The 23,606-nt window shown below is 38.2% G+C and overlaps 1 protein-coding gene across 1 annotated transcript; it reads left to right on the top strand.

Moving 5' to 3' along the window:
• The first annotated feature begins 9,704 nt into the window (after nucleotides 1-9,704).
• LOC122655389 (anaphase-promoting complex subunit 11) lies at nucleotides 9,705-23,379 on the top strand. The gene is made up of 3 exons (XM_043849586.1): nucleotides 9,705-9,804; nucleotides 10,625-10,768; nucleotides 23,113-23,379. The coding sequence occupies exons 1-3, from the start codon at nucleotides 9,705-9,707 to the stop codon at nucleotides 23,226-23,228; spliced, it is 360 nt and encodes a 119-aa protein (XP_043705521.1). The 3' UTR covers nucleotides 23,229-23,379.
• Nucleotides 23,380-23,606: the final 227 nt, after the last annotated feature.

The following is a 23,606-nucleotide window of genomic DNA, read 5'->3' as shown; positions in this document are numbered from 1 at the left end:
AGTATGTTCTAGATTTACTATCAGAGACTGGTTTGCTTGGTTGTCATCCTTGTGACACTCCCTTGGAAGCTACTACCCATCTGCAAGAGAAGGATGGTGAACCTGTTGATAGGGGCAGATATCAACGATTGGTGGGCAAGCTGATTTATCTCTCCCACACCAGACCAGATATTGCCATTGCTGTGAGTCTTGTGAGCCAGTTCATGCTTGATCCTTATTCCACTCACATGGCTGCTGTTCTTCGTATTTTTCCATTACTTGAAGTCAGCTCCAGGAAAGGGGATCCTTTTGTCTCCTCATGACCATCTTCGCATTGAGGCTTACACAGATGCTGACTGGGGTGGTAACCCTGATAGGAAATCTACCTCTGGCTATTGTACTTTTGTTGGAGGAAATCTAGTCACATGCATAGTTCGAGAACTCGTTTCGTTTCGGTATTTCGAGCTGACCGAAATATTCGAAATTTCAGATATTTCGGTCGAAATATTGTATTTTTTCTAGTATGTTTTGATAGGTCATTTCGGTGGGTTTTAGGCCAAGTTAAGGCCTGAAACTTCATGGAAACCCTATTTTAGGCTATATAAACACATTTAAATGTTCAAATTGCAAAAATAGTCACCCAAAATGGTGTTTTGGATGTGCACCATTGATTGGCAATGTACGATCGAACCCTAATGTATAACTTAGTTAATTACACATTTACACATACACATTATACATTAAATAAGTAAATTGACTTGGAACTAAGTTGGAAACATAATGACTCATAAGCTAAGTCATAAATCATAATATTAAGTACATAAGACATCAAGTCAATAACAAGTTAACAAATAACAACTTAAGAGTTAAGATTTAAGAAGATGATATCAATTATCAAACATTCCAAATCACAATATGTCAATATCCCCAATTGTCCCGTACAAGGCTACAAGTCAAGTAGTCAACTAGTCATCATTCATCTCAAATGTTTACAAAATTTGTTAATAATAACTACTCCGCCGTCCAGGATCAACCCCACTCATGGTCCGCTGGAGCCTACGTGTATTGCTCTCCGACGTAGGACAAATGCATGCCACGTCATACTCGGAGAAGAAGCGAGTGTAGTCATCCACAGGCCATGTAAACGCATCATCAACATGCTGAAGGTAACCTATCCTAGGATATAGGTCACCAAACGTGAAGAAGTACTACCCACGATCCACTATGATATGAGTCATATGACGGCTCTGGGAGCATGTACGGGTTGTACGGTTGCGGTTGGTGGGTTGGGTAGCCAGTATAGGAAAAGAAGTCGTCCACAAAAGACGATCCACTATATCCCTGTGAGTAGGAGTCATACTCAAAACTGGGAATGGATGGAGAAGATATAGGCTGCTGCCCCCAAGAGTACTGCCCATAATGCCCTTTGCCATATGGATGTGAATGAGATGAACCATGCTCTGATTGTGCTGGAGATGGACTGCTGTCTACATGAAAAGATGGGGCATGGAAATGCCTACTCGATCTACTATCTCTATCACCAATACTCAGTCCACCAACAGAGCCAGATAGGGCATCAATGTCCATAAGCTCAGCCTGCCTACTAGTACCACTGCCACGACCACCAGGACGGGACTGGCCATGCTGCTTTCTCAAGTAGGTCTAGGTGGACGATGTGGGCCGTGTGGCTGGTGTGGGGCCGGTGGGGGCACGGATTGCCTCTTGCTGCTCTTGTACCACAAACGGGACTCGAGTTCCCTCATATGCTTGACCACCATCACCATCATCATCACGTCCATCATTACCTTCATCATCACCTCCATCATCACCATCTCCACCAGGACCACCACCACCATCTCCACCAGATGACATAGACCAATCTTCATCCTCCTCATCAACACCACCAGTAGGCTGGAACGGTATGGGTGACGCGTCCCATGCTTGTACCTCACCCTCTGCAGCTATGAAGTCATCCACATTAGCTTCTATGTGTTCAGCTATCATGGGGTCAGGTCTACCTCCAGGCTGATCTAACACTGGCTCACCTCTATCCCTCACCCAATCAACAATAGGATCTTCATCATCTGACTCCACCTGGAAAATGTCGGCGAGATCGATATTTTCCCTGATACCCTCTTGTCCCATGCGTATGTGTTGCATCTTCAACCTCAAATTATAATGCACATACACTAAGTCGAGAGACGTTCGAACCCAATCTATTTCTCCTCTTGGAGTGGATGAGAGAAAATGTACTCCAATTCCGTTCACACGATCCGAGCATGTCCGGGAGAGAACCTTGATTGCTATTTTTCTTAAATTGTTTGCCGAACCCCCATACAACACCCACCATTCAGCTGCATTACAACAAAAAAAACATGTCACCTTCATTTCAAAAGAATAAGATATTGAATTGAGTAATGACTAATGAGTACCGGCATCACCGCGTGTCCGGCCTTGTTCTGCAGCATCGGTTCCAAAACTTTCCAATGCATCCCTAAAAGTCTTCAACTACAATCATTTGGAAAATATTTAAAATTAGTAATGACTCATTACTATTTAGTATTGAATTGAGTAATTCCAAATGCATTATAATTTATAAGACTCACCTCATTGTTGTATATCGCCTGTAATTTACTATTCGGCTCCAACTTGGTAACTACTTCTTTGATTGCGTCAATAAGACTATTATTCAACCCAAGCCTATGACTGTATTGGTACTTGGGGTTCAAATAATATGCTGAAATTGACATTACATATTGACTAGTTAGTAATATATCCTTTAAATTAACTTTAAAAGATGTAATTGCATAAAAAACAAAGAGTGTACACTCACCAGCCTTATGCAGTAGGTGCATAAGTTGATTTTCCCAGCGCTCCTTGATAATTTTGAGAAAGTGTTTGCTACCTCGTGGATTTGCATTGTAAACACCTTCATTCATCAAATCTATGGCAGCATATAGATGTAGCATGGTTGGTCCCTTGAGAGTAGAATCAACTATATGCAAAACCTTGACCACTGGGTCCAGAAGTTGTATCACTTTATGCAACTTAGACCAAAAGTCATCTGATGAAATTGTAGCTTTTGCTTCCCTACCACCATGGGTATTGGACCCATTCCAGTTGAACCAGTCTTCAGAAGCAAACATTGATCTCAGTCCAGACTTCTTGGTCTCTATACTCTTGAGTGCAATGTAGTTGGTGGCGAATCTAATTATGCCTGGCCTCACTAAGTCACCCCCACACTTCTCCCTCAAGAGGTTTAGTGCAAACCCATGGTTGTAGACAAAGTTGGTCATTTGCCTTGCCTTTTCCAATACATGTTGTACCAATTTGATCTTTCCCATGTCCTTTAACATGAGGTCTATACAATGGGCAGCACATGGAGTCCAAAACAACCGGTACTTATTGTTTTGCATCAACCTCTCCCTGGCACTCTTGCAGTTGCTTCCGTTGTCCGTTACAATTTGGACAACGTTCCCCACTACTACATCTTCTACCACTTCCTTAAGCAATTTGTAGATATACTTTGCATCCTTTTTCTCCTTGGATGCATCAACAGACTTCAGAAAGACTGTCCTCCCATCACAATACACCATAAAGTTGATGATGGACTTTCTTGTAGGACCAGTCCAACCATCACACATTATGGTCACCCCATAGTTCTCCCACAACCCCCTCATTTCATTGATGTAGTCTTCAAGCTCTCTCTTCTGCTGGGGCAAATACACATTCATAATCTCATATGGGGTGGGCCCCTTATACCCTGGGCTAGCCTCAGCAATGGAATCTATCATAGTCTGATAAAAGGGGCCTTGTGCTGTGTTTGCTGGGATGGTATGGTATAACATCCACTTAGCTATAGATTCCTTCACCATCCCCTTCAGATTTTTCCATGCTCCCTTGATTTTTGGTTGTTTGTTGCCTTTCTTTCTATAAACACCAGGTGCTTGGTGAAGTGTTGGGTCATCTTGTGGTGGTGGAGGCGGAGGGGGAGCTGCCCTCGTACTCTGTGATCTCCTAAAGGGATTAGGCAACCCACCTCCTCCACTTGTACCTGCTCCTCCACTACCACTAGCACCAGCTCTAGAGGTACTAGCTCCTCCACTACCACTTACTCTCTGTCTCTCGACTCTCTCCTGATCCTCATGATAACTGGCTCTGCTCATCATCTGTGCTCGTCTCCAATCCCTAGCCTCTCGCTCAGTCTCTATATCATCAGGAACATAGACATCATCACTGTCATCATCATCATCATCATGATGGCTTGATTGGCCTCCCGTTGTACACCTCACTGCTTCCTCAAGATCTACTTTTGCCTTCTCCCTTTGAGCCTTCCTCTTACTGCCTCCCTTCATGTAATCAATGACAGCCCTAGATACCTCCACAGGGACCATATGACATGCGACCACTTCAGGAGAATTCCCAGCTAGATGTTGTTTTGAGTCTAGTGGCACCACCTCCCAAAAACTGCATGTGACAATAGTTGCATTGGGATTTTCTTTTTTCCCCATCAATTGGAGTGCCATGCAACCATGCAATGTCACCCCTAGTGCGCCTGGGTGTGCTCCCCTCCCCCTGGGTCTGGGCCGGCTGCCTCTGCCCCTCTTGCCTCTGGCTCTGTCGTTTACCACGGTTCGCCATAATCGGACTAGTTTACTGTTGCATGAATAAAAGGCAATTCATTAATCACTGAAGCATATCAATTCTTTTAGTTTAAATGTTTAAGAATTAAGATTTAAGAGCACTAACACAAGTATATAAGTATATAACTATTTAGTATTTTTCCCCTAATCCTCATATTTTTCTCATATTTAAAAATATTTTTCAAATAAATATTGGCCTAGCACAACAAAATCGAAAAGATATGTAAATGGGCAGCAAATAAGAAGTATGTACAATTTACTTTTATATTTTTCAGTAATTTTAAAACAAAAATCTCATATATTTTCTTATTTTTTGCTATTTTTTTGAATTTTTAAAATTTTTTTTTATAATTTTAGAAAATTAAAATAATTAATTATTGATAGAAAAATATTTTTGACACCATGAGGCCATAGATCGGCCAATGGTGTCTAACATATATTTAATTCATCACCATACAATATACATAACCCCTATTATTTTTTTATTTTTGTTGTAAATAAATCCAATTTTTGAAGTAGAAAAATAAATAAATAATATATATACAAAAAAAAAATTTCGACACCATGAAGTCGTAGATCGGCTTCCGGTGTCTAACATATATTTATTTCATCACAAATAAACATGTTGATCATGCATTTCCTTAAAAAAAAATCAATTTTGAGAATATGGTTTTACCTGAAATAGTGGAAAGGCTTCACAGATGTGCTAAGAAGTTTGTTCTCCAAGTGATTCCGGCGTAGATGCGGCAAGGATTCAAGTGTGAAGTGGAAGATTGAAGAAGAAATGAGCAAAAACCTTCAAAAACCAAGCAAAAGTGCCAAAGGAGGAAAAATGCTCTTTGTTTCTCAGTCTCGGTCGAAATTTCAACCGAGACTGTCGAAACATGGTATTTTATACAAAGCAATTTCTCAAGATTTTTGAAATCACGCGAGATTTTGAAAAAATCTTGAAATATCTCGAAATCTCGAGAATTTCGATCGAAATTTTGTATTTTTTTGATTCGAAGGGCTAGTTCGTTTCGAGAGGGTCGAAATTCTCGAAAGCTCGATCGAAATTTCGCGAGATTTTGAACTATGGTCTCATGGCGGAGTAAAAAGCAAAATGTTGTGGCAAGATCTAGTGCTAAAGCTGAATTCCGTGCTATGGCCCAGGCATAGTTGTCGTGGCGTCGCCATGGCATCCTGGCGCTGGAGAAACTGGCATATCGACCTTCGACATGGCTAATGTATAAATATCGCCCGATATGGCGTACATGGCGTCGCCATGGCACCGCCATGGACGCCATATCACGATATATGGGCATATTGGTCGATATTAGTGTAAAAAACTTAGGTTTTAAATTTTTTTTTTAAAAACCATTTAAAAGCTTAAATGCTTTTTCCTTCATTTGTATTGGTCACATTAACATTAAAAATTAAAACCATTAAAGATTAAACAGTACACTTTAGTAGTATTCGCTAAATCCCTAATTGGAATTGAAATTTGGGGATTTTAGAAATCGCAAAGTTTGTCGAGACAGAAGAGAGACTTCGTGACACGTCTGGAGACTGAAGGAGTCAAGAAGACGAAGAAGTGAGAAGAAGAAGAAGAAGAAGAAGAAGAAGAAGAACTGAAGCTGCAAGTCTGCAACTCTCGGCAAGGTTGAACCCCTCCGGCAACCTCCAGGTAAGTAATTTTTTATTTTTTATTTATTTGGTTCTTCTTCTTCTTCTTCTCCAATCTCCTCCCAGTCCTCCGGCGAGTGCGACTCGATCCTTCTTCGTCAGTTCTTCTTATTCTTCTTCTTCTTCTTCTTCAGTTCTTGTCACTTCTTCGTCTTCTTCACGTCCGGCAACTTTCTCCGTCAATTCTTCTTCTTGCCTTGCAGTTGCAGATTTGCACACAGTGACAGACCTCTCAGTTTTTTTTGTTTTTTTCCTTTTTTCTTCTTCTTACCTTGCATTCGGGCTTGCTTACATCGCAGACCTCTCGAGTTTTTTTTACTTTTTTCTTCTTCTTGCCTTGCGATTGTGCTTGCACACAATCATAGACCTCTCGGTTTTTGTTTCTTCTTCTTGCCTTGCATTGCAGGCTTGCACATAGAAAGAGAAGGTGTTTTTTTTTTATCTTCTTCTTGCTTGCACACAGCCACACATACACAATTACACACACAGAGATAGGGAGAGAGTCGAAAGACAGAATGGGGGGGGGGGGGTGGAGGGATTTATTACAGCCAGTAGTTCTCTGCTTTTTTTCCCCCCTTCTTCTTGCCTTGCGATTGCAGCTTGCACGATCCACGAGATGGTGTTTTTTTATATTTTTCTTCTTTTACCTTGCACACAGCACACATACACAGTTATTTGATAGGCTAATCTATGTTTTCATACTTTCATGTACACTAATGGATATTACACTTTCATGAATTAAACCATAGTATATTAGTAGTACACTTTCATGCTGATTTTTGATGTTATAGGATATATACTATAGCATAATAAATGACATTAAAAATAGAGAAAATAAAAAATAAAACATGGTTGACATGCTCGCCATGGCAATGCCATGGCGGGCGACATGTCGATATATCGACGTGACACCCCTCCATCGACTTGGATCGCCGTGACGCCGTGACAACTATGAGGGCATATGTGAGTTGCTGTGGCTTTAGAGTTTACTCCTTGATATCCGTGGTTCTGTTCCTCTTCCAATGATGTTGTATTGTGACAACAAAGTAGCAATTAGCATTGCTCACAATCCAGTGCAACATGACCGTACCAAACATGTGGAGATTGACAGACACTTCATCAAGGAGAAGTTAGAGAGTGGGCAGATTTGTATTCCTTTTGTGAAGTCTGGAGATCAACTGGCTGATGTCTTCATCAAAGGGTTGAGTGGAAAGTTGTTTTATCCTAGTCTAGTCAAGTTGGGCATGTGTGATATCTATGCCCCAACTTGAGGGGGAGTGCTGAGATGTGTTACCCGATATTATAAGGGTATTTTTGGTTTTTTATTTATGTACTTTTGAACAAGGGTAGGATTGTAATTTGGGCTGTGACACTGTTCACATAAACAGTGTCATGAACAATGTTTCCCTTTGTAATCTCTTTTATTATTATTATTATTATAAATAGAGAGCTTGACTGATCTCATTGATCATTCAAGCCATTCACGAAAGTCCTGTTTTGTTAACAGTTGTATATTGTTGGCTATGGGTCTTAGCTAGGTATTCTCTTTAGCTGTGACTTCTCAATTGTCTCTTCTCTTCCTTTGTTCTTTCTTATTGTTTCTTTTTCTTCTATACTTGATTGTTTGTGTGCTGGTTTCTTAGTCTTGATACTGTAACGGCACTAAAGGCTATCAGTCACTGGAAAATGGCCTACTCTGATCATTTTGTTCAGAGAGTATTAAAATATTTATCTTGTTTAACCCCCTTTGTTGGTTTCAATGCTCATGTCTGTCATTATTGCTCTTTGTAAAGAAATCAGTAATTGTTATTGTGAAATTAGATCAAAATGTTTCATAATTTTCTAAATGGATCATATTTGTGTGTTTGAGGTCCAGGATATAACTGTGCTAACATAAGATGTTGGGTTTTGCAGGGGAGAGAATGAAGGTTAAGATACTACGTATCCTTCTTGGCTATATATGTCATTCGCAGTTGATTTTCTTTTACATCTAGATTCGAGTGCTTCCTTCTTGTTGGATTTATTATTCTCTTCTTATTCATTTTCTTATTGTTGTACCCAAACCCCTACGCATTAATGCTATCCCCTGAATGGTAACAACAACAACAACAACTCAGCCTATCCCAATTTAATGGGGTCGGCTACATGGATCCAAGAAGAGACAAACCATTAAGAATATAGAAGTAAAGGGAAGTGACATTCAATATTGACACAAACTCTCGGGCATCGACCCTTTTCAGCTACATACCGCTTCTTAATTGCCTAACATTCTGCTCTAGGTCACAATAAAGGAGTGTAAACAATAACATCACAACATCATTGGCCAACTAAATGGGGTCGACCACATGGATCTTTGCTCTCCAATCAGCTCTATTTGAAGTTATACCAAGAACAAGACCTAAGTTAAGCATGTCTTTCTTCACCACTTCTCCAATGGTTATCTTAGGTCTGCCCCTGGCCCTTTTGGTTTCCTCAATTTGAATCATGTCACTCCTCCGAGCTGGGGCATTCGGAGGTCTTCGTTGAACATGGCTAAACCACCTCAAATGACTCTCTCTAAGTTTGTCATGGATCGGGGATACACCCAACCCAACTCTATTGTGGTCATTCCTTATTTTATCCTTCTTAGTTTTCCCACACATCCATCTCAACATCCTCATCTCTGCAACACCAAGTTTATCTATATGACACTTCTTTACAGCCCAACATTTCGCACCATACATCATAGCTGGTCTAATGACAGTCCTATAGAATATTCCTCTAAGCTTTAAAGGGATACGCCAATCACATAGAACTCTGGACGCGCCTCGCCACTTCATCCACCCTATGTTAATCCTCTAGGTACCGTTGTCTTCTATGTTACCCTCCTTATTTACGATTGATCCCAGATATCTAAAGTGATCACTTTGCGGGATCTCCCTCTCATCAATATTCACCACCTCATTTTCCATCTCAGAGTTGCTGAAGTTACACACCACATATTCGGTCTAGTTCTACTTATCTTTAGACCTTTTGATTCCAAGGTTGATCTCCATAGTTCCACTTTGGCATTAATCCTTGCTTTTGTCTCATCTACCAATACAATATCATTTGCAAAGATCATACACCTTGGGACCTCATCTTGTATGCCTCTGGTTAAGTTGTCCATGATAGGCGCGAACAAATAAGGGCTGAAGGCTGAACCCTGGTATAAGTGTGTAACCCTAATTGAGATTGGGAATTCACTTCCTTGGCCCCCCGTCGTTCTAATGCTAGTCACCACATCAACATACATATCTTTAATAACGTTTAGGTATTTACATGACACTCTTCTTCTCTAAGAAATGCCAGATAAACTCTCTAGGAACTCTGTTATAGGCTTTTTCTAGGTCTATAAAGACTATATGGAGATCCTTCCTACCCTCCCTATATCTTTCCATGAGTCTCCTAAGTAGGAAAATTGCCTCCATTGATGATCTTCCTGGCATAAATCCGATTTGGTTTTCTGAAATAGTTGCCTCCATCTATCCCCTGAATGGTATGTTTCATAAAGAGATGGTAGCCACATTTTGTCTTACAGTTGGGTTCAGAATCCAAGTGTCTGAAAAGCTTGAGGTTAATTTTTGAGTCAATGATCCAGCAAGATGAGCTATCGTCACTTTCTAGTAGCACAAAGTCTCAAATTTGACTACCTAATCCAATCCTATATTTTGCTCCTCTACAGATTCTTTATCAGAACTTTGAGGTTAGTGTTGGTTCTACAATTTTCCCCAGTTTGGTGGGAAAAGGCTAAGGTTCCACCTGCTCTTCTCTTGATACATGGAGAAAGCTTAGTTAAGTAGAGTTGAATTAGTTGTAGGTTCTCCAATGCTCATATCCAATACTTCTTTTTCTTTTCATTTTTTGTGCTTCTTATATGCCTTTTGTTTGTATTTGTTAGTTTTTTGAGTTTCAATAGTGTATTATTTATTACATGTATCAATAGTTATTGAAGGATTTCATTCCTGATTCTTTTGGGTCTCCTTTTTTCATTGTTCAGAATCATTAGCTTCAACTCTGTTTGAGTCCATTTGCTTATTTGGATATTTGCATCTGTTTCATCCTTCATGCTTTTCCTTAACACATGGTTCTGTCAAAATATTGCTGGACTTGTAAACAGAGTACGTACTCTCCATCTCTTGCATCTGTATCATAAATTTCTGGGAGTGCTTGCCCAGTGTTTACATATGAAGTGTGAGATTGTCTAAATTACATATATTGCATCAAAGTTGATTTTTTTTTAAAAACCAATTACATAATTTCCCTTTCTTTGTACGGTATCTTGTGTTACTATATCTGTTGTTGATATGGTATTATAGTTGCCTTCTATTTGTCTAAATATAGGTTGCATGCTGTAGCTTCCTGGACATGGGATGCCCAAGATGAAACATGTGGGATTTGCAGGATGGCTTTTGATGGTTGTTGTCCTGATTGCAAACTTCCAGGGGATGATTGTCCATTAAGTAAGTCTCTTAATTGCTCTTCACGTGTGCTTCATGTTTTCCATTTGATTGTCTTAGTTTAATTCAAGTGTCTGACAAAGTCCCCTTTTATTTTAAAAAGGTTATATGGATGGTAAATATGTTTGCCTGCAAGTGGTAAAAGGGTCAGGGTTCTCATACTCGATCTTCAACTTGTTCACAATCTCCTTGGAAAGCTGCATCTTGCTAACCAAATATTTCAGTTGAGTGATCTATTCTGTTGGTGGAATAGACCTGCATAATTTGAACTTGTTCTAATAACGGAATAGTTAGTTTCAGAGGAATATTAGTGCTACTAGGACTGACAGTAGCAGATCTAGAACTGTAGTAATCGACCAGAATCTCAGAGAGGAAAAACAAATTCTTAGGTCTTAGATTATAGGAAAATCAGATCAATAACTGAAGAGATATTGTATTAGAGAACAACCTGAAACTTAGAAGAAAACAGGGTAGAGAAGAGAGAAGAGAGAGAGAGGAAAGATCACACTTAAGAAGAAAGATGAACATAACTAGAAAGAGGGAGATCAGATCTGGAATACCAATCCTGTATACAGAGCTCAACAGCTCCAAAATTCTTAAGAAAACACAAAATTCTTTATTCAAATCATGCTTAACTGATGGGGGTGTATTACTTACATAAAAAGACCTTTTGAAATTCCTAAACTGAATCATAAAAAGACTCCTAGTCACTTTCACACACAGAATAAAGTAAATAGACTCAAAATAGAAATCTATTTTAGGTAATAAGTAGCCTTATTGAACTCAAATGCTTAGCTGCTAATCTCTTGTACTAACTTCATCCCCTCTTTTTATGCTTATAAGTGAGGTTCATTACAATGAAACTTATAAAATAAAAAGCTCAACTTATATTATAACTATCCAAAAAAAAACCCCCCCCTCAATTTCAGCTCATTGGACTACCACCAGCACCATGTGGGCCTCTCAAGCTTGCGCCTAGGCCTCCATACAGGATCAAATTGATCTAACCAGTCTAGTGCACAACTCTGTTTGAAGGGGGACAATTCAAGGGAAACGACTGCTGAACCATACGAACATAACAGTAGTACATTGGTAATCATTCCTATCAAGGAGCCTCCTCTCATTCAAATTCTGACCCTTTGAAAACTGTAAAATGATCAATGGTCAATAGAAGACCGAAGTGCACCCTTCACCCATTTCTGAACATATCACATACCCCTGTGCACTCTAATGACCAGTAAGGAAACAAAGTCATAAATTGCATTTTGCACTGTTCTCTCATTCATCTCATCTTTTCTGGCCCAGTGATTTTTTTTGCTGCTGATCTCTTTGTTTAGGGTACTCTAGGAGTAGCCAGTTGTGGCTGTTGTTTTCATCAGCTGAAACAGGATTTACCCCCTCCTCACCCTTCCAACCCCCAACCCACCCCAATAAAAATAAAAATAATAAATAAATAAATAAAAGGAAAAAAAAGAGAAACATTTGTAGCTAATTTATCAGTCCTATCAAGCTCCCCACTGCTCTTGAATATCATTGAAAGGTGTGCTTTTGATGCCCTCTATTCGTTCTTCCATTTAAAATTTCCATTACTCAAATCTGTCTTCTTTTGACATTCTGGACGCATAGGAAATCAGAACAGATTGATACGTGTTTAGGAAGGTCTTTTAATGCAAGAGAATTTCTACCCTAGGTTCTCCTTATGTGTCCCCACTTCAGCAGGGCATCATCAAGGTGGTGACAAAAGACACTTAGGGTATAGGCGACCTAGGCATCCAGATGCCTTGTTGGTGTTGCCTTGATTTTGGACCCTTTCCAACGCCTTAAGTCGCCTAGACGCCATGACAACCATAGTTGTCAAGGCGACCCAAGGCGGTGCAGGGGTGCCTAAGTGTTTAGGCGACAAGGCGATTGGCTAGGCAACGAGTGCCTAAACGCTTAGATGGTAAGGCGCTCACCTAGGTGTTGCCTAGGTGAGCAAGGCGCCCAATTGTTATTTTTTATTTCCCCTCTTTTCTAACATTATTTAGTATGCTAGCAATGTATACCTTATATCATAAAAAATCAACATTAAGCCACATCAAGTCATAAAAAATCAATATTAAGTCACATCAAGTCATCTAAAATATACCTTAAATCATAAAAAATCAACATTAAGCCACATCAAGTCATAAAAAATCAATATTAAGCCAAGTCGAAGTCATAAAAAATCAACATTAAGTCACATCAAGTCATCAAAAAATTAATATTAAGCCACACCAAGTCATAAAAAATCATCATAGAACTAGAAGACAGTAGAATTGAAGGAGTAAGCAATTGGAGGTTTAAAACAATCAAAACATACATTTGGTTTATACTGTTCTTGGAATTGGTCATTGTCTTGGTATACCTACTCTCACATTTGGTTTATACTATTCGTAGAAAATATGATCTTATCTATAAGCAATTAAACTGCTCTCGATTTAGAGAAATATTTTTGTTCTCTAAGAAGTTTGATTGGTCAAAGAGTTTTATTTTTACATTAGACTTTTTGTATTGAAGGAGTTAAAACCAGCTTTCCAACAAATTCAAGATTGCTTAAATATGATTAATATTGAAGGAGTTATGTTCCAGTCAAACCTTATTCGATGTGTGTGAATGTTGTTAAAGTTGGTTTGAATGAGTTTTTTATATCAAAACAAATGAATATTTTACCGTACTTTAGTTTTCCACAATGTTTTAGCATAATAAGATTTATGTAATTTTTAGATTGAGAAAAGCTCCAGCATTAAAAAGTTCAAAATTGCATCTATCGCAAAAAATCCAATTTTTGTTCTTGAATGGGGGGGGGGGGGGGTTGACTTTTATCCTTTTGGAATTTTATTTTTTAACTATTTTTATTGGATTCAAATAAGGAGGTATTTGTTTATTTATGAACAATATCTTAAGTAAATGAAATAATTAATATAAAACATTTATGAAATAACATTTACTTAAATGAAATTTGACGTAAATACGAGTCAAACCTAGGTTGATAACACTAAGGCGGTAGTCGCCTAGACCCCAAAAGTTCGCCTGGATGCCTAGGCGGTGCCTACGATGCCTTGACAACTATGGTTCTATCTAGCAAAGGAGAAAGTAGATGTGCAAATTGTAGCATTATTAACTAGTTACTAGGGGAGCTTTTTTCGTATTTCCATATTATCGGTTAGAGTTTGTAATGCAATCTTGGGTTTAAAAACCCCGTTTGGGATCATTTTGGGCCCACTTAGGAAGTGTTTGGTTGCATTGATATTGGTGAGGAATCCATTGGTGGTGCACCAGTTAATCCGTTGTCCTTACAAATTAATTGTTTGGTTACCCTGAGTCTGTTAACTGAATCTTCCTGAAAAACTGTTTGGTTACTCTGAGTTTGTCAATTGGATTCAACTTGAATCTGTATGAAAAACTGTTTGGTTTACCTAAGTCTGTCAGTTGGATTCAACTTCAATCTGTATGAAAAACTGTTTGGTTCAGATAGATCATGTCAACACATTGGCTACTATATGGCTAGAATATGAAACAATTATGAAGAAATTTTGCATGCAACTAATGTTTAAACTTGAATTAAAATGGCAGTTAATAGAGTTCCTATCCAATTATTGTCCTTGTCATCCATTACATTAATAAGATATAATTAGTTCATATATACTATAAGAAATGGTCACAATCTTCTGTAGCTAAAGGAGTTTGGACCTTGGTGGATTCGAACCACCATCCCTTTGGAACATGCTCATGTTCCAAGTGCTCTACCAATTTGAGCTAAAGACCAATCAAGTAGACAAGAATAACCAGTTTTTTCCCACATTCAATTAGCATAAAAAACCTTAGTTTGTAGATCATATTAGTTTTCACTCCTTACAGATGCAAAAGAAAAAGGCCTAATCTTAATTGAATGATCATTGCTGAAAAACAAACCTTTGACTAATCAATAAACATGATAATAGTGAACGCCTGCACTGTATTGGGAGAGAAGGTTTTCCAATTATATTAAGTAGTTGTCCACTAAAAACAAGGAAAACTATCAACATCCTCTGCTTTTTAAATTTTTTTATCTTCAGACGTCAAACCTAACAATCATACCATTATCTAGTCTTCTACAAACAGCAAAATAGCATTAGTTTCTCAAGAAAATTAAACATATTCTCGATGCTAGATTGTGACTGGAATGGAACCATTAAACGTTGGGTTTTCCGAAGCATCTGAGTGCACAAATACTCACCTCACAGCCATCATTGGGAAGAGAATATGTAAGATCATTCAGTGAAAACCTATATTGATCCCATTCAGTCTTCTTGTTGAAAAGCTTTACACCAGCCTCTGCACATCCTCTCCAAGGGCTTTTCATAGAAGTCAGAATCTTGATGATGTTTGCATAATGAAGCAGCAACATTCTAAAAAAGAAGCAACTCTTTTAAGTCTTCAACATGAGTAGTGTAAGTAGGTCAGTAGCTAAAACATGAATATAGAATAGAACCTTGCATTTAGAGTCTTGGCAACTATACAGTAGCCCCATGGTAAGAAGAAGATGAGCTGCTAAAAAGCTTGAATTAAAGTAGGGGACAGTAACAAATGCAGTAAGTTCATTGGGGCAATCAAGTTAGTCATCAAGAAGGAGGTCATATGCCACTTGGCATATTGTTACAGTTGGGTTCTTCTACACTACATAACGAGAAACAATAGAGACGTACATGAGGGAACATGTATAAGACAGTCACATATGGATTTATCCTAGAAAGATCACTAAAAAATTATAAACTAAAATGATCCAAATATCACCCAAAAGCAAATAATTATATTTTCTAACACTCTACCCCTCCATTACCTAACAAGTTCCCTATATTTATGCAATCCAAACTCCATTTTGAACTATGGAGAGGAACAAACTTACACATTTCTCCACAAAGAAAAGGAAAATTTTGAAGGTTTTGAGAAGATACAGTAGCTCTAAAGTTATACCCAAGAAGCCTTAGAAACAAAGACCCAACATTATTGCTTGGAGAACAACACATTCTTCTCCCAACCTACAAAGTTATTCCCTTAACTAACATTCCCTTGAAAATCAAATATGGTTTTACACACCCAAAACCAAGAAATTGGGAAGACAAGCCTTCTACCCTCTACCCTCTTATTAATACCTAATTTGTAGTGAAGTGATCCAAAGAATCAAAAGCAAGAAGCTTAACCACTTCTCTTTGTCTCTCTACCCTTCCCTCCTAGTCCCTCTAGATTTGGCCCACAATTTGGTGTTTTATCCAATTTAGGCCTCCTATCCTATCTTATCTGCTACTCTCTCTCTCCCTCTCCACCTGGTACTATTCCATTTTCCAACTCACCTTACCAGCTAGAAAACGAAGCTCACCACTCTACTATTTTCCTTTCATCATCAACCTTCCTATTCATTACCAACGTGCTCTCAAGAAAACCATTTTAAGCCTAACCAAGAACTGAATGCAAAGAAAGTATGGAGCTATTCTCTATCCTGTCTCTCCAAATTTCTTACATTCTTTTCTTTCTAGGAAGAAAAAAAAAGGAACTCACTGTAAGGTGGCAGAGGATGAAATAAGTAAGTTAATTTGCTGATCTTGGTACTGTAGAGAGGGGAATTTGAAAAAGAGGGGGTGGAATTATTTGTAGCAGTATCAGAACATGAGTCTGGCGTACTGCATGGGAGCATTGGAGTAAAAATTATACTTCTTAGCTGCTTTAGGTAGAGCAGAGAGAATCAGAGACAGAGATTATGCAGTGCTCAAGTGTCGAACTTGAAAATTTCTTCCCAAGAATACCTTAGGCATTGCTACCTCATTAAAATCTTCATCATAGATTGCACAGCTACCTCATTAGAGATTGGATAATCTTCATCATAGATTGCACATATCAGATGTACCATTAGAAGAAGGAAAAAAAATTGAGAACAATCAGAACCAAATACGTACAATCCAATTTTATTTTATTTTAAAAAAAAAACCCTAACCTGCAATTTGCAATAACCCACAAGAATGTTCGGCGACTTTGCAATAACCCATTAGCAATGGCTTCCATTTGCCGTTTGGGTAGCTCAGCAACGCTTCCGAAAGCAACATAAACCACAGAAGAATTTGGCTTTGAGTTCAACCATTCGATATGATCCTTTGAGCCCTTAAATAGATCTGCTCCAAAGGATTTATCAGATGGGTCTTTGCCATCTAAGTATGCCGAAGGAATTAAAGGCCCAATAGCGACCAAATTAAGCTTTTCAATAGCTTTTAATCCTTGGTGTTCCAAGGCATCAAAGGTGTTCACAAGAACTCGTGGCTTGGTTTCTTGTTCCAAGGTCTCAAACTGTTGTTTGAATGTCTTGAGGGCGAAAGCGTAAGGGTTTGATGGGAGGAAGGAAGGAAGATCTCGACCGATCAGAGATGGAAGCCTAGGGAGCTCAATAGAATAAGAGGGATCACTTCTGTTGGCAATTAGATCACTATAGCCATTGAAATAGTAGTAGTAGATGTCAAGAAAAGTTGCTGGTTGAATCCATAGAAGAGCCGAAGGGACATGTAGCTTGCATGCAATCTTCATTGTAGATTGCACATATCAGATGTACCAGTAGAAGAAGGAAAAAAAATTGAGAACAATCAGAACCAAACACGTACAATCCAATTTTTTTTTTTATAAAAAAAAAAAACCCCTAACCTGCATTTTCCACATTCAAAACTCAGAACCTGGTAGGGTTAAACCCTAGGTTTACAAAACCAAAGATAGAGAGAGAGAGAGAGAGATACAGGGATGGAGTTAGATAATGAGAGAGAGAGAGAGAGAGATAGAGAGAGAGTGATCTTACCTTTGCAGGAGACGAACCAGTCGAGGGTTGGAGAGGTCTTCCCTTCGCAGGAGACGAACCAATCGAGGGTTGAGAGGTCTTCCCTTCGAAGGAGACGAACCAGTCGAGGGTTGGAGAGGTCTACCCTTCGCAGGAGGTGAACCAGTCGAGGGTTAAGAGGTAGTGCCCGATAGTTTGTTGAATCATTGTAGATTCACAAACAAAAAAGGTATTTATAGTAGGGTTAGATTTTCGTGAATCAAATATGGGTCCACAAAATAGATGCACATTTACATAGAAAAAGTGGAATCACCCATATTTATGAATCGGAATCCGTTCATCAACAATTTGAACCAAACAGTTTTTTAAATTCAGATTCATGTATCCACTGATACACCACCAGTTGGTTTGCCGAACCAAACACATTCTTAAGTACCTATAATGGTCAATGTGTAATGGTAGTGACAATTTGATAGTTAATCAGAATTTTGAAGGGGCTACTTGATAGAAATAAAGAACATAAGACACAAATGGATTTGTATTAATTTAATAGTGACTAACTTGGAAGAAATGATAAAATAAGGACAGATGATAATAAAAGAAGGGAAGGGTATGAAGCGAAAGAAGAAGATTATGGTGTCCTAACTTTAACTTTTCAATATTCAATATTCAATATTCAGATCTGTTCATTATGTTTGGTTGTTTACAAATATAAAGACAAAAAGAAATTAAATGCCCACTTAATAACCTTACGGGTGTTTCTGTTCTAGTTATGTGCTGAGAAACAGCAAAACAGTTTTGTCATTTTCTGTGCTGAGAAACCGTTTTTGACCCGTTTGGTAAACTTGTTCTTGGAAACAAGCGAAAATAAACTTAACAAAAGGATATGTTTGACACACTTTTCCAATTTTACAAAAGAGCATAGTGAACCGATATAGGAGTTTTTATCGAGCACACTTTTCCAATTTCCAGTCTAGAAACGACAGAACATGTCCAACATGTTTTGTCAAAAGTCTTCCAGGGAGCATAAATTTTGATTTATGTTTCTAAAAACAGTCACAAAAAACACTTCGTTATCAAGTGATATTTAGGTGTTCTTCCGTTTCTCAGAACGGAAAAACAACAGAAACTGTTTCTTGTAAGGTTATCAAGTGGGCTCTAAGGCACCGCTTGATAACCTTACCAGGTGTTTCTGTTCTGAATATGTGCTGGGAAACACCAAAACATTTTTTTGTTTCTCAGCACAGTTTTTTTCATTTTCTTTGCTGAGAAACCGTTTTTTACCCGCTTGGTAAACCTGTTCTGGAAACGTTTTTAGAAGACAATTGGAACACCATTGGTGCTTGATAAAATCTGTTTCTGGGAACATGTAATGTGATCAATTTTAATAATATTTATCTTGAATAATGTATTTTAGATAATAAAGATTAAAATAAACATTGTAATTAAAAATATCTTCCCTATTTGATGTTAATTACGATAATGCCATTTCTTTGTCAATTATACCAAAAAAAGAATTGTAAAATCCTTTTCTTACCAACCTTAGCATAAAATTAAAATATCTCATTATAATAACCAAAGTAAGTATAAAAATATATCAAATTTTAAAGATGCCATTAAAATTGGGTTCTTGTGTGGATTAGTAGCATAACTGACTATGCTATGAACAGTTGAATAAAGAAGGCCTTAGTGGACTCGAACCACCATCCTCTTGGAACATGCTCATGTTCCAAGTGCTCTACCAATTTGAGCTAAAGACCCATCAAGTAGTATTTTATCAGTGGAGACAAAAGGGTATTTCTATCTATTGAAGCAATACAATCAAGGAAAAACAACAAGAAGTAAACTCATTTCCACCTTTAAAACACTTTCCCCAAGATGATTTCCAACTATGGTCATTTCAGTTCATTCTGGTTTAAATTCCTGAGACGACAATTTGATTGGGACCACACTAAAAAAATAAAAAGAAATGATTGGGACCACAACAGGATAGAAAATAAAAAACCCATTAATTTTGTCCAAAAAATCCATTCAATGTACGGCTAAGCTGAACTATGTGGACTCATGTTTTGAATCTCAGACTTCCACCCATCCTCCTTGTTCTTACTAAAATACTGGTCCAATTGACTAGAGCTATCTTTCTCCACAATTGTTCTGATCTCTACCGTTTCTCTTGTCTTTTCTTTTTGGTTATCACTCCTCACTGAATGGAGATCCAATTCCTTGTGCCACCTGCCCCTCAAAATTCATGACTTTTGGACTCATCTTGGCATTCTCTAGGACATACTGAACAGTTTCAGGTCCAAGTTTACTTGCTCGGTTGCCATTTTATTCCACTCATCACTTGTAAACAGGAGAGAAAAAGAGGGGGGTGGGAGGATCTGCCTTAAGGAAACAAAAATGACATGGACAGACCAATCTGTACTCAGTGACTGGGTGACTAGGTACTGAATGTGTGGTCCGATAGTAAAGTTTCATGTCCAAGACTATGGAGGGTATACACACTGGGTTTTGTTTTGTTGAACATCATGACTTCCTGTTTTACTTTCCTACAACACCAACTGAGTTTGCAACCACTAGTAGATCCAATTCATTATCTATATAGAATATATTTCAATTTTCACATTAATTGAATCCAAACATATAATTTAAGAATAGGTATGAGAATTGATGCACACCTGGGAGTCCTGGTAATCCTAGGAAACCTTGTCCAAATTTTCACAGCATAATAGAGGCAAGATAGCCTTAGTCCCTTAAGATATAACCCTAATACACTTTGCTCCAAGAATAGTGTACCTGAACCACATTTACAGAGAAAGAGAAAGGGAGAGAGAGAAAAGAAAGCTTTAGTGGTTAATTATTTAGGTAATATTATGGTGTCAAAGAGTATCAGAGGTCTTTACATTCTGTAGTGGGTCATTATAGAGGGGGGAAGAAATGGAAAGCAAGAAGGGGGGACATTCCTGAAGACAAGTCTCAAGAATCCCAGACCAAAAACAAGTTCTATCCTTAATCATTCTGGCCTTTAATTGTTTTCTTCTTCCTTTGTTCTTTCTTTCTTTTGGTCTCCAAACAAACAAACACACACAGAGAGAGAGAGAGAGAGAAAGAGATGGATCTTTCAGGTCAAGAAGAAGAAATCCCAATTCCAATAACCAGCACTTATGCTGGGGGACATGCACACATGATCTATCATGAACCCACTCCTCCACACAACCACATTATCCCTTCTTCATAACAACAAACACAACTTGGCCAAGTATCAATGGTCTAATTACCTATTGAAGATCGTATACACATGTCAATATTGAAGAATTAAAATCCTTGTACCAGATGCATAAAGATATCATCAATGCCCTTAACCCACCTTAGTTCACCAAGAAAGACTAAGAGAAAAGATTGAGAAATGAACCAGAGGACTGCACCAGTTACATCCTTTTTTTATATTGGAGGGGGATGTGTTGAATTTCAATAAATGGACAGATTGTTAGAGAGTTAGATCGAGTCTCTTGTGGTTCAGTTGGTTCGACAGTAACCGGGTAAAGGTAAGAACAGAATACAGTAAAGAAGAGAGAGCGAGGATAAGACGAGGATCACGTAGGGGAAGGGAAGAGAAAAGAGATGGTACCTGCGATGAGGAGGGAGATGGAGAAAGAAGAACAGCAGTTGACCAGCAGGACAAACACAACACTCACCAGCTTATGCAACTCAACTCAATATTATTCAACTCTGTCCATCGATTACAGGCATACCCCTGTATAAAGTTGTAAAACTAAGACTCCTATTCAAACTCTAAAACTAAATGGAGTTGAACTCTACCTATGTAGCCCATTCAAAGTAAAATGAAAGATTACAATATAAATCCAAAAATAATAAATAAATTGCTGCAATATTGAAGAATTAAAAGCCAAATGCCAAAAAATGAAAGCAGACCTATCGAACATTGAGAACAAGATCACAAAACAGCGAAAATGCATCAAACTAAATCCAAAAAACGGATTTACAGTAATACGAAGCCAGAGAGAGCGAGAGACATGGATTAACAAGATTTAAACAAGAAAAAAAAAAAAAAAAAGCATACCTGCCAGTAGATTTGAACCACAGGGTACTGAAATTCGTGGGAAACCACAGAGGGCAACTGGAAAGATGCATTCAATCTTCAAAATAAAACAAACCTCCAGTAAGACGAAGCATGATGGGGCGACAGAGGGAGAGAGCGAGAGAGCGAGAGATCACGATGCGGCGAGAGAGAAAGATAGGAGAGAGCGAGAGAGATTCATTACCTGATAACCGGAGCTCTCCACAGTTAGGGTTCTCGCTGAAGAAGACGAAAGAGGAGTTGTGTTTGAAGAGCTTTAGGTCAAATGGTTTCGTATTTTATCGGGCACACTTTTGGTCGATTTGTGCTGAGCAATGACAGAACATGTCCAACATGTTCTGTCAAAAGTCAGCTGGGGAGCAGAAATTTTGATTTATCCACCCAAGAACAATTTCTATGGAACAATGTTTATCAAGCACTTTTTGAGTGTTTTTATGTTTCTCAGAATAAAAAAACACCAGAAACAGTTTCTGGTAAGGTTATCAAGCAGTGCCTAAGTTTCCTAACCAAAACTCTAAACCTGAAATAGAAATAAAATCAAATCCTACCTGCTAGTCTACTAATGTATCCAACTTCCTACCAAAATAAAAGATTACATTATTAACCAAATTTAATGCCTAAATATCCTACTAGACCCAAAACCCAAATTTGGGTTCGACCTGGACAACAGAAGCAATAATGCATCAGTTTATATGGCCCATTAGGGGTTTTATTTGGTCTTTTGAGAGAAACAACTCATGGAGTGGAGTAGTTTTAAGCAGTTCTAAAGGGATGTCTGGAAAACTGGAACACTGTCCGATCATCCCCGAAGGCCTAAACCTCGATTGATGCAGAACTTTCCTGGAATGCATCTGGAACTTCAGGATGTGTTGGACAGTTAAAAAACATTGGTACAGCCAAACGTTATCTTCAGAAGTTCATCTCCTGTAAACAAAAGATTTGGCTTCTAAATCGAGTTTCCTGACTGAAATAAAATTATAAAAAAATAAAAATAATGAAGAAAAAAAAATTGGATCACCTTGTCGAATATTACTTGAAGGTACTAATATTGGAAAAGTTAGAGCCATTAACTTCAATATAGAGTAGAGTGAGAGCAAGTGGACAAGTAGATAGAAATGAAATCGTACCAGTACCTTATTCTTTTTGGTACAAGCATAATAACCCTCACCCTATAACCCATCCTCAACCACCCTCCCCCTTGCTATCAGCTTGTGATTTTACCACTGAAAGAAGGATTTGTCTCCTCCTAACAGAGGAGGGAGGCGTGGTTGGGATTCATTTTACAAGTTATCTCAAGTTGGCTTTTCAATATAAATGCCATTACTCCATATTGAATATTATTTTTAATGTACAATCACAATTCTCTCTCTCTCTCACAGTTAATATAATCTTTTTCCACCCAAAAAAAGAAGTTAATATCATCTTCTTGTTTTGCAGTTTGGGGTGCATGCAATCACGCATTCCATCTTCATTGCATCTTGAAATGGGTGAATTCGCAGACTCCTCAAGCACATTGCCCCATGTGTCGTAGGGAATGGCAATTTAAAGGATGATTGAATCGAGTTGTTTGACATGTTAGTTTTCCATTTTCTCTGTAACATATCAGAAGAACGTCTTTATGCTGCATTAAAAATAGGAACATATTTTCGCTTCATAAGAAGTGAATACAAAATAGGAGGTGTTTGAGGGTGATCATTCAATATTTGAGTTTTCTTTGCTTTACCCATTTACGAGAGCCTTCTGATGTGGATGAAAATTGAAGAAGTGACACAGGCCGTCAAATGTGTCAATCTGCACAAAAATAAAGAGGACACAAGAGGTGAATTGGAGCTAGCTTTGGTGTAATCCTTCGATGCTTAAATCAGTTTTTAGGAAAACTAGTCAAGAAAGAGACAGGTTCAAGAAGAAATGTAGAATCAAATCAGGATTCT

Source organism: Telopea speciosissima, chromosome 3, assembly GCF_018873765.1.
Source record: "Telopea speciosissima isolate NSW1024214 ecotype Mountain lineage chromosome 3, Tspe_v1, whole genome shotgun sequence".
In the NCBI taxonomy this organism is placed as follows: domain Eukaryota; kingdom Viridiplantae; phylum Streptophyta; class Magnoliopsida; order Proteales; family Proteaceae; genus Telopea; species Telopea speciosissima.
This window is presented reverse-complemented; position numbering and strand designations above follow the sequence as displayed.